Below are 12,096 nucleotides of genomic sequence, written 5' to 3'. Positions count from 1 at the left end.
CCTATTAAATTATCCTAAGTGTCATTATCTAATTGTCATTGTCCACCCAGAGTCATTTGAATAGTTAGATAGGCATCATATAAATTTAACAAATAAATAAATAAACAAATTATTTTAATAATCCCAGAAGGGTGCTGTAATATCCATGAAATAATCAAAAAATGGCACCAACTCATTGAGAATTAGGACAATTGTATCACATATAGAGTATGTAATTCATTAATATCAATAAAGAAAAAATTATCATAGAAAACTGAGACACCTCAGAGAAACTGAACATGTATTAATAGTTTCCACATTTATTTCTTCTGAAAGGAAAATATAGTTTAATGTAGGAAATATGAGCTTACTTTATCATCCACTACACCATCATTGTCATCATCTTCATCACAGGCATCACCTTTTCCATCCTTGTCAAAATCTTCTTGTCCAGAATTTGGCAGGAAAGGACAATTATCCTGTATGAACAAAGATCTTGGATCAGTATATATTTTAATTTCAGAAACAGATAATAATCCCAAATTCTGGACAATAAAAGACTTGGATGTTCAACCTGGAAGTTCTGAATGTATGTCTAAAGTTATATCAGTTAAAGAGATATAAGTATTTATGTCTTTTTGTTTAACTTTCAAGCGCTAAGAAGAAGCATGGTTGCATTTAATGGTTGCATTAAATAATATTACTAAATTGTCATAATATCAAATGACGTCTACCACCTGATGTTTCTGGTAGATTGTCAAAGGAAGACATTTAAATCTTGGTTAAATCTAGTTATGGGCTGAGCTGTTGGAAAGGATATCTTCTAAATAATTTAGACATTATATTTAGGTCTTCCAAATAGATTAGCCTATTTAGCTAGACTATGCTAATGAAAAGAACTGCTCCCCCAACCTGCAGCCAAGAAGGCTCCATACCTATTTGCACTACTCAGGTGACCCTGAGGACAGAGATACAACTCCAATTGCCTTAACAGGTCTCTAAGAGGATGCAAAATGGCCAGCTATCTGCAAGGAATATAAATCCTTCCATTCCCCACCATCCAGTCAAAGCTGAAGAAGCTTCTTGGATGAGAAGTAAAACATCTTCAAAGAAAAAACTAGACAGTCCAGCTGCCTCATGAAAAAGCCCCTTTGGGAGAACCATGACCTGGATGACTGAGCATCTCCATAAACGTTAGAGAAATATATCATTTATGTACTTTCTATCTATAGTGGCCTAACAAATGGTAAAAGAAGAATAATTCCAAATCCAGAACTGGAGTGAAATGATAACTGAAGCTTTAATAAAGCTTGATAAAGTCACCATGATAAAACCAGGTCTCTGGAAGACCATTTAAAAATATAACACCCTATTTTCAATTTAGACATTTAGGACCTCTCTACTTCATATACTTTACCTTCATGCAGTGATAAGTCGCATTGGCAGCACAGACCAGGTTACTATTGGGCCATCCATCTAAGTCTGAGTCTTCTCCACAGATGTATCCATCACCTGCATAGCCTGTCCTACATTCACACTTGTACACAGGGTCGGTGAAATGCCCCAGGTAGATGCACTCAGCTGAACTGTGGCAACTGTGTGTTTTATCTTTGCAAGGGTTGGAAGGCTCACATACCTGAAAAGCAGATCATTATGCAAATAGGTCACCCAGAGCTCCTGATTAACAGAACAGCAAAGAAACAGACACTTTAATTTCCCATCAATTGTTGAGCCTTGAGCACATGTTTTGTAGCTGGATCCAGATATAATCATCTTTCATTAAAAACTTGGGAAAGACCCAGGCAACATTTGCTTGTGGAGTTAGTAAGTTAAGCACTGCTGTCAAAGTAGCAATTACGAATAAGCCTCTCTTTAAGTAAAGCATAGCCTTAAGTCAAATGACATATTCTTTCACAAGTTTATCTCTCACATCTGCAGACTTCTGGATGTAATTAAACAATATAAAATTTACTGTGAGGCAAGAACACTCATCCCTATCCATTTCCTTTGTAATTTCAGGAAGATAAAGAAAAAGAAAGAAAGAAATTTTGGAAGGGAGAACGGCAAGCTCTTTCCAAACCATTGCCAAAAGCGCTGCTTAGGCATGTCCATGAAGTCACCAGAACTGATGGTGACATTCACTGTTTTTTAGCAGACAACCAATAAATAAATTCCTTTTTAAAGATCCCATAGACACAGCTAATAGGCAACAACTTCCTTTGAATGAGTCACAGCTGCTGTTTCTACTTTGTTATTGGCTTACATTATAACTTTGATGTCATACTTTTAATTTTAGTTTTACATTTAGAATCCATAAACTACCCTGTTTTCCCCAAAATAAGACATCCCCTGATAATAAGGCCAATTGGGCTTTTGAGCACATGGCAATAAGGCCACGTGCTTATTTCAGGATTCAAAAAAATATAAGACAGGGTCTTATTTTTGGGGAAATAAGTCAGAAAATGGTATATGTCAGAAAATGGATAATGACTGAATAAATCATATCTGGAAAAAAATATGGCTTTTTAGAAAATGGAGAGTTCTTTCAGAAAAGTATCTGGCTATGTCAAACAGCTTCACAAAATGGACCTTGGAAGATGGGATAGTTCTTGACAAAAATGTACAATGTATACTCTAATGGTGAGAAACCAGAGCCTCTACATTTTTCTTTAGTCAATTTGGCATGTTCCTAATTCTGCATATGTTTGTGCAGGCACCAGAAACCATGTTTGACCTTAATCCAGTATTTCTCAACTTTAGCAAATTTAAGTTGTAATGGCTTCAACTCTCAGAATTCTTTAAAAAGTGGCTGAGGTAGAAAAACATTCCTTTAATCTACTTCTATAACCTAATATTTTAATCCATCCTTTCTATATGAATGCTTGTGGGAACTGGGTAAATTTAATTGAACAAAGAGGGGGACTGGGGAGGGGTTTGAGATGATAGGAGCCTTCCAATAATTGAAGGGCTTTCATAAAGAAGAGAGGGTTGACTTATTCTCTAGAGGACAGGAGAGGAAGTAACGAATGGAAGCTTATCAAAGAGAAAGCCAACCTGAAATTAAAGAGAAATTTCCTGTCAGTGAGGACAATTAACCTGTGGGACAGCTTGCCTCCAGAAGTTGTGGTGCTCCACGCTCCACCACTGGAGGTTTTTAAGAAGAGATTGGTCAGCTATCTTTTAATTCTTTTCTATAACAACAAGACTTCTAGAATGAAATACATCTTCCCTATCTTCTGACACTTACTTGTTTTTCTGTTCTGGCAGCCTCTAGGCCTACCCCATACGGTTGAGTTCCTTTGTAGCGGGGCGGGCATGGCAAGCAGTGGAATCCTGGATTGGTGTTTACACATCGATGGTTCTGATTGAACTTAAAGCAAACATCTGGCACCACAGCACACTGGCGGGGGGGGGGGGACAGGAGTGCAAAAAAGAAGTGGTGAGTTTTTTGATCAGACAGTTCAAATAACAACAATGAAAATCTGCGTTCCCTAGGTGGAATCCAAAGTAATTCACACACACTGAAACTCATCTACCTCGTCAAGGTCCTCACAAAATGTTCCATTTCCCAGATAACCAGCAGGACATGCACCACAGGACCATGAGCCATCAGGATAACTGTTGCATTCTGCTCCAGGAAAGCAAGGATTGGATAAACAGCCATCTGTCAAAAAGCAATAAAAAAGCACTGCTATGACAGAAGTAAAAGGGAAGTCAAAACGAATGCTTCTGAAGAAGTAGCTTCCCATCCTCTCTGCAATACACCTAATGTAACCTCAAAGCCTCAGAGTAGCCTCTAAATCTCTTTTGCTTTCTACATTAACCACAGCACTGACTTCTATTATTGTGTGAAAAATGTTTTAAATGTTCAATGTTTTGTGTTCAACAAAAAAGTTGATCTGACCTCGTGGGAAGTATGTGGACATTATTAACTGTGTTCCAAACATTATAGAAGTCAGAACAGATGTTTTAAAGCTGGAAAATAGGCTGATTCAAGCTTAGAACATTTCTGGGGTGGTCAAGATAGTCATGGAACACTTCCACTAAAGTCAGAACAGCTGCTCCAAGCTCAAATATTATGAAACTGGAAATTGAATTAGACTAGATTCTATTCTAAGTTTGCCTGGATGAAGCCGAAGAAAAATTGGGAGGGAAATAACAGTTTGGCTTTTTATTTTATTTCCCTTTATGATTCATAAATAATTACAAATAGCAGGTTGCATTAAAAGAGAATCAAAATACCTACTAAATTCAAATGAATAAATGTCATCATAAATCTTAAGATTTTATTCCATATTTAAAAACACGTTAATTAGTCATTGAAAAATTGATATTATGTACTTGCTTTGGTCTACAAATATGCCAAACTTCAGCCAATATGATAAAATTTAATTATGCTGAAAATGTTAATATTTTTACTCTCATTTCTTTTATAATTTTCCACTGATATACTCTTGTCAGAGAAAATGTTTCTTTGTTAATTCAATAAAGCTGTGTGAACAGTTCATTGATTGCTCAGTTTTTCTTTTTCTACTAAGACCCAGGGCAGCAATGCTAAACACTGCATATACAATGCAAAAGGAATCATTTAGATTCAGGTGCCTTCTATGTTTAAATCAGCGAAGGTATCAATGAGCTGCAGCTCATCCCACATATCTCACATGGATACAGTATATTGGTTTAGAACTCATGTGACATTCCAGTGTATTCCATATTCACCTATCGGACAATCCTGTTTATTGCACATATCACGCTGAATGACATCGCCTGCGCATGCCTTTCCACCATACTGAGGTTCTGGACTATTGCAGAGACGAGATCTCTCACGAATGCCTCCACCACAGGAAACTGTGCATGCAGACCATGGAGACCAAGGACCCCATCGGCCATTGACTGGAAGAAGTTAGACAACAACATTTTAGCATAAGGAACAAAAAACTCAACCGATAAGTGATTGCAGTAACCACATTTATTTTAACCGATCATTTGATTAGTGTGATTAATATAAAGGTTTTTTTTGACGGGGAGGGGGTCTTGTCAATATTCCAAAACACAATTTGCATACTTAAAGGAACTCACTAATATTATACCATAATTCATCTATCCCAATGGATAAAGTTAGTCGGGGCTGCATTTGATACAGATCTCTGCAAACGATGTAGTTAAAACACCTACAGTTTAATTGTATTTCAGAAGATAAATGTAATCGAGAAAAAAATGCACAATTTCTATTAAATTAAATGAATCATACTAGATGGCATACTGAATTGTATTCAAATTTATCCTTAGTTATTGTTATTGATATTTTTATTACTGGGAGAAGTACACTAGAACTATGCACACTTCAGTAGTGATGCAAAAATATGCTCAGCACCTCACATGAACCCAGTCTCTCTCTGCTATTCATTAGGCAACTCTTTCTTTTTCAGACTTCCATGTGAACCGAAAAAAAGCAAGCCTAGTGCACAAGAATGAGTTTACTAGCTCTGATGCCATGGGCCACCTTTTTTTTTTTTTAAAAAAAAGACTATTTTATCTGTGGAAGCCTTCTATGCAGGGGTGAAATGTAAAATTTGTTACTACAAGTTCTGCTTGGTGTGGAAGGGGTAATTTGACTGGGTGGGTGTGGCCAACTTCTTTTTATTTTACTTTTAAAAGCAATTTTTCTACAACCTCTTTGGCTGTGATGATCAGGCAACTCAGCTGGGGTCGCCAGAGGGGAAAAAAGCTTTTAAAGGGTTCTGACGATCCCAGCTGAGTTGCCTGATCACCAGAACCTTTTAAAAACATTTTTTTACAACTTCTTCAGCCAAAGAGCTTATAAAAAACATGCTTTTAAAAGGTTCTGATGATCCCAGCTGAGCGGTGCGATCATCAGAGGCTCTTTTTTTTTTACTTTTAAAAGCATTTTTTCGGCCAAAGAAAAAATGCTTTTAAAAGTTTAAAAAAACTCTGATGATCGCACGGCTCAGCTGGGGAGGAGGGGGCAGGGATTTTTGCTACCGGTTCTCTGAACCACCTGCCCCCCCCATTGCGACTGGATTGGGCGATCCGGTCTGAACCGGAAGCATTTCACCCCTGCTTCTATGCATTTGGAGACTCTGATAAATCCACACTCTAAATCACATGAAGAGCTTCTATCATAGAAGATGCTTTCTACTATAGAACATGTAGGCTTTGAACGCTTTCATAATACCCATGCAAGGCTTTTCTGCAGTCCATGCTCCTCATGCATATGCATATGGTGCTGTTACAAGACAGAGATTCCAGTCAACAAACTCACTTGGACATGGCTCCCTTTCGCATTCTTCAGTTTCACGTCCACCTCCTTTGCAGCTTTTCCCACCCATCTGTGGCATTGGGGAATTGCAGAGTCGTATGCGAGTGATATTGCCTACTCCGCAAGTTACAGAACAGGAAGACCAAGGAGACCAGTGACTCCAACCACCATCTTGACGTACTGATCAAAAGAAAGAAAAAAATAATAATGAACTTGCATCTTCAGTCTCAAAGAATCTAAGGGAAATTCCAGTTTATCTCTAGATGTATATAAATCTCACTTGGATTATAATTCAAGATATAATTATAATATCTCTGATGGTTCCTGCTACCTCTTTGTCAGAACTCCAGCCATATCAACAAATTGCACACAAAGCTCTATAAACACCCATCTGGGTCAGACAGAGCAATATTTTCACCAGTCAATTGCTACTTGAGCAGTTCCCTCTTGGGGGAAAATAAAAGTAAAGGTAAAAGTTTCCCCTGTCCAATCATGTCCAGCCCTAGGGGGCAGCACTCACTTCCATTTCGTAGCTGAGGGAGCCAGCATTGTCCGCAGACATTTCCCTGGTCATGTAGCCAGCATATGCTGTTACCTTCCCACCAAAGTGGTACATATTTATCTAGTCACATTTGCATGCTTTTGAACTGCTAGGTGGGCAGGAGGCGGGGCAAGTAATGGGAGTGACCCCATTGCATGGAGGTCAGGTCTTGAACCTAAGCTTTCCAGCTGATAAGCACAGTGTCTTTAACAGCTGAGCTACTGTACCCCTAAAAATACTGCAAAAAATAAGATAACTATAAAGGTGTTTAGGCAAGACCATATCTTAAAAAGTGATTAATCTCATGGTACCTCGTCTTTATCCTTCTTTTAAGATTAATCCCAGATTTACTGTTCTTTTATTGGATGCCAAGTAAAATAATGTGTTATAACACTCACTGCGATTGTCACATTTGCCAAGAGAGCAGGTCCTGGTCTGAATGGATGGGCCTCGGCAAGTATTGCTGGTGACATCACAAGATCTTCCTCGCTGCTGGGTTCCAGCTCCACATGTGACTGAGCATTCTGTCCACTCTGACCAGGGAGACCAGCCTTCCTCCTGATCGTCAGCTGCAAATCAGGAGACACAAATACTCTGGTTATTTACAAATATTAGCCTGCCATAATTTACAGATAGATTAAGAATCAGAAGGACAAAAGATCCAAACAATCAGAAGGACAGGAGATGCAGGCAAAGCTCTGTAAAGTGCTAACTTTCCAAAATGGTATCCATCTCAAAACCCAATGACACATGTTTATTATTGTACAGCAAGTTGGACGATTTAGCTCAAGGGTCTCCAACCTTGTCAACTTTAAGTCTGGTGGACTTCAACTCCCAGAATTTCCCAGCCAGCAAAGCTTTGAAGTCCACCAGGCTTAAAGTTGACAAGGTTGGAGACCCCTGATTTAGTTTATCTCATCTCTATTTAGTGTTAGGTTCATAGAGATTGCTGTTATTTCTTTTAAAATGACCTTTGTAACCATCACAGTTTCCAAAACATCCCTTTGTTTTGGTTTCGAATTTGAATCTCACATGGAGGAATTTTTAAATAAACAACACCCCTATTAAAAAGTGAAGTAGAAAATCCCAGTATAAAGTTTCTGTTTAAAGAGCTATACCATTTCAAATTGCAGGGTTTAATTGAACCAAGAGCAAAAAATTCCTTTAAAAATCCATGACAAAATACATGTTGCAGTGTCATGCCACAAGGTCCACCTTTTGCATGTGGGCCACAGCACTGCACACAAGTATACAAGGGGCAAAGTTTGGACTGATATATCATACCCCTGGAAGTGAGCAGCCTTGTTGCACTTCCTTTTGATGCCATACAATTATTCTGCTTCTTCAGAGCCTTTCCACAGTGAAAGGAAAATATGTTTGTGATATGAAGAGCTCAGAGAGGAGAAGGTAGTAATGTCTCATGTATTGCTGACAAGATATACAGTAGTGATTCAGTATAGTTTAACTATCCCTTTTAGGCTGTAAAAGGCAAAAAAGGAATGCTTCCCTCTTGCAACTTTGATAACCGGCTTTTGAATTTTGCAGTACTGACTGATTTATTTTATAACCAGGATCTGCTGCAGGTGAACCAGGATAAACAGTCAACACTTTTGAGGACAAGGAAAAATGGCAAATGAGATGCCTAATATACAAGCTTTCCCACCAGAGGTGGGTTTCAGCAGGTTCCGACCAGTGGTGGGTTTCAAAAAATTTTACCACCGGTTCTGTGGGTGTGGGTGTGGCTTGGTGGGCGTGGCATGGCATGGCTTGGTGGGCATGGCAGGGGAAGGAATATTTCCTCCCAATCAGCTGGGTCTTGGGAGGCAGAGAATAGATGGGGGTAGGGCAGAGGTGGGTTTCAGCAGGTTCTGACCAGTTCTGGAGAATCGGTAGTGGAAATTTTGAGTAGTTCAGGTACTAAAAAGTTTGACTGGCCCCACCACCATCTATTCTCTGCCTCCCAAGTCCAAGCTGACCGGTTTAGCTCACGCTGGTAAAGCCTGTTATTAAGAACACAGTAGCCTGCAATTACTGCAGGTTCGAGCCCGGCCCAAGGTTGACTCAGCCTTCCATCCTTTATAAGGTAGGTAAAATGAGGACCCAGATTGTTGGGGGGGGCAATAAGTTGACTTTGTAAAAATATACAAATAGAATGAGACTATTGCCTTATACACTGTAAGCCGCCCTGAGTCTTCGGAGAAGGGCGGGGTATAAATGTAAACAAAACAAAACAAACAAAACAAATCGGGAGGAAATGGGGATTTTGCAGTATCCTTCCCCTGGATTGGGGAGGGAATGGAGACTTTACAGTATGCTTCCCATGCCACGCCCACCAAGCCATGCCATGCCCACCAAGCCACACCCACAGAACTGGTAGTAAAAAAAGTTGAAACCCACCACTGGGCCAGTCAGCATTTTTACTACTGGTTCTCCGAACTACTCAAAATTTCCGCTACCGGTTCTCCAGAACTGGTCAGAACCTGCTGAAACCACCTCTCGTTCTGACCAATTCTGGAGAACTGGTAGCAGAAATTTTGAGCAGTTCAGAGAACCGGTAGTAAAAATTCTGACTGGCCCCGCCCTCATCTATTCTCTGCCTCCCGAGTCCCAGCTGATCGGGAGGAAATGGGGATTTTGCAGTAACCTTCTCCTGGATTGGAAAGGGAATGGAGATTTTATAGTATCCTTCCCTTGGAGTGGGGTGGGAATGGAGATTTTACAGTATCCTTCCTCTGCCATGCCCACCAAGCCATGACATGCCCACCAAGCCACACCCACAGAACTGGTAGTAAAAAAAATTGAAACCCACCACTGTTCCCTGACCTTCAGCTTTCTTTGAATTTGCTATGGGACATCAAAGATAACTTAAGAACTTAAACAGAGCAATCCTGGACCGAATCAAAGGCCTTCAGAGTCTGATATTTCTTATAGTCTTAAAAGCAAATTAGAGTATACCAAAGGTTTGTAGAACCTATCAAACATTTGCAATACATTCAATGCCCAATTGGTCCCTGTTACGGTATCCTTGAAGAAACAGAGGAACTCTAATTGGCTAATATCACTCAAATGAAATCAAGGAAGACTGAACAAAGTGCATTACCTGTTTAGCTGAATGACTTTATTATACTTATTAGAAAAAAGTATTTGAATAAAACACAGGGTTAATCATTTCTAATCTTAACTTATGTATGATTTTTACATACTGATTAATAATTTCATGAAATCAAAAAATACTTTTATTTGGACTTCCTGTGGCTCCGCTGGTTGTTGAGGACGGTCTTTTTAGACTGCCAGCCCTGGATCGTGTAGAGCCGCTAAGACAGTGAAAATCAGCTGTCTAGCGGCTTGGAAACCTTTTCCTCGGGTGAAGAGGAAAAGGTGAGCGATCGGGTGGAGGTAGAGCTCCCCCAAAAGCACCAGGAATGATCCTGGAGGCTTGAAGGGGAGAGCTCCCTTGGGAACCCGAAGAGCTCCGGATCCAGGACGACTCTGTCTTTTTTGGCAGAGCAAAACGCCGCGACCACATCTGCAATCAATATTGAGTTTAAATTGTTTTTTTACTTAACCAGACAAAGCAATGTCGGGAGGCAAGGTAAATGTAAGTACCAGACCTCAACCCCATGTGTGGATTCCGTTTGAAAAGAAAGGAAATGGGTCTGAGTATAATGGGCGTGAAAGTGAAAGTCAAAGAGGTGTTTATTAACACTCTTACAGTTTATAACTTTGCTTAAACTTGCTGGATTTGCGCTTATATGAAGAAACTATAAAGTGAAAGCTGGAAGGATTATACAAAAAAATACTTTTATTTCATTCTGTTAAATGAGGTTTGCTAATCGAAACTGACAATCGTAATTGTAAATGTATTATTAAATTCTACCTAGTAAACAATAGAATCCATGCCTTATATGGTGCGGCAAGATCAGCACAAGCGGTCAATGCACCTATGGATTTGGGAAGTTTTTCTTTCTACTTGCTGTCAATCTCTTTGGAGGAAAAGACATGGGGGGCAGCCGTAAACCGGTTTCCAAGACCTCAGAAATGTGAGGCTATTATGATTCCTTGGGGTGCAGTACACCCCAAGAATATCAGCAAGAATATCAGCAAAGATCCTTGTTCTTCATTTGGGGAATTGTCATTTTATTTCAATCTGCACTCATTTCCCTGTGCGACCACCTTTTTTTTCCTTTGGTTACTGATTTGGTGTTTTTGGCTTATCTTAAATACAGTCATGGGAGGCCGTACCATAGAAACTGGGAAAATGGAGCATACTTACTGTGAGAGCAGATAGGACAGCACTCGCCATCAATAAAAGTTGGACGGGCACAATGCACAGGCGGGCATGTGATTTTATTGCACACTGTTTTAGAGTTCTACATGCAAAAAAAAAAAAAACGCAAACCCCCAGGGTCAGATTATAATACAGAAATGAAGTCAACTAAAGACATCTCTAAAAAATTAGAAACATGCAAATTACTGGAACTAAATTGGGTAAACTGATTTTCTTTTTGATAAAAAAGATGTGCCAAATGATATAAAGTAGAATTTGCTATTTTCATGCAATAGAATACATATTTCCAATGAGATATCACTCAGAACTCATGGGTGATCAAGAGGAGTTATGGATAATATCTCCATCCTGGTCCTTCTGTTATACTCATTTTCTCAGTCACAATTTCTATTGCTTAATCTATATCCAGAATATCCATGGGGTATGAAGGTAAGGGTTAAAAAAAAAACAAGTTGGCAAGATACAACCTAAATTGCATCTACCATCTTGCTTTTTTGACATCTCCTCACTCATGTTGGATAAGTTGGATGGGGAACAGAGACAGAGATAGCCATACCCTAGAATCTCTTGGGCTGCATATAGTAGGTTATAAGGTTACAGCTTTGATTTGGCAAGATTCAGTTCATTAGGTGCAAGCAAATAACAGGTGAAACTTGATTGGATCTCATTGTTTCATCTCTGAGCTTGGGCCTGACATATACACACTCTTCTTCCTATCAGCTCCCAAAGTACCATTTTCCATTGCGAATGTTCTACAAGTGAAGACCCTGTTGCACACTAGGTCACTGAAGGTGGCAAACAAAATCTCACAGCCTGCCCACTAGAAGTTTAAGAAGAAAAAATGCTTCATTTCATCCTCACTCTGGAGCTTCTGAGCAATGGCATCTATTTCTACGTCTACTACTGTAAAATGGTGGCATGGTCAAACTAAAATCTGAAGTGTTTCATCAATAATGGTAATTGGCCCAAGTATAAAGAAGCATTTGTTGATACCAGATGTCATCACTT

The 12,096-nt window shown here is 39.3% G+C and overlaps 1 protein-coding gene across 2 annotated transcripts in view; it reads right to left on the bottom strand.

Moving 5' to 3' along the window:
• The window catches only part of THBS2 (thrombospondin 2), a 54,557-nt gene that overhangs the window by 23,747 nt on the left and 18,714 nt on the right, over positions 1–12,096 (bottom strand). For both annotated transcript variants that reach the window (XM_058167408.1, XM_058167417.1), the window contains exons 7-14: positions 11,074–11,170; positions 7,199–7,369; positions 6,263–6,439; positions 4,699–4,872; positions 3,516–3,643; positions 3,227–3,379; positions 1,397–1,615; positions 351–458 (exon numbers count right to left, since the gene is read on the bottom strand). In XM_058167408.1, coding sequence (XP_058023391.1) covers positions 351–458; positions 1,397–1,615; positions 3,227–3,379; positions 3,516–3,643; positions 4,699–4,872; positions 6,263–6,439; positions 7,199–7,369; positions 11,074–11,170 — 1,227 coding nt within the window. The remainder of the gene's footprint in view (positions 1–350; positions 459–1,396; positions 1,616–3,226; positions 3,380–3,515; positions 3,644–4,698; positions 4,873–6,262; positions 6,440–7,198; positions 7,370–11,073; positions 11,171–12,096) is intronic.

Source organism: Ahaetulla prasina, chromosome 1 (assembly GCF_028640845.1).
Source record: "Ahaetulla prasina isolate Xishuangbanna chromosome 1, ASM2864084v1, whole genome shotgun sequence".
In the NCBI taxonomy this organism is placed as follows: Eukaryota; Metazoa; Chordata; class Lepidosauria; order Squamata; family Colubridae; genus Ahaetulla; species Ahaetulla prasina.
This window is presented reverse-complemented; position numbering and strand designations above follow the sequence as displayed.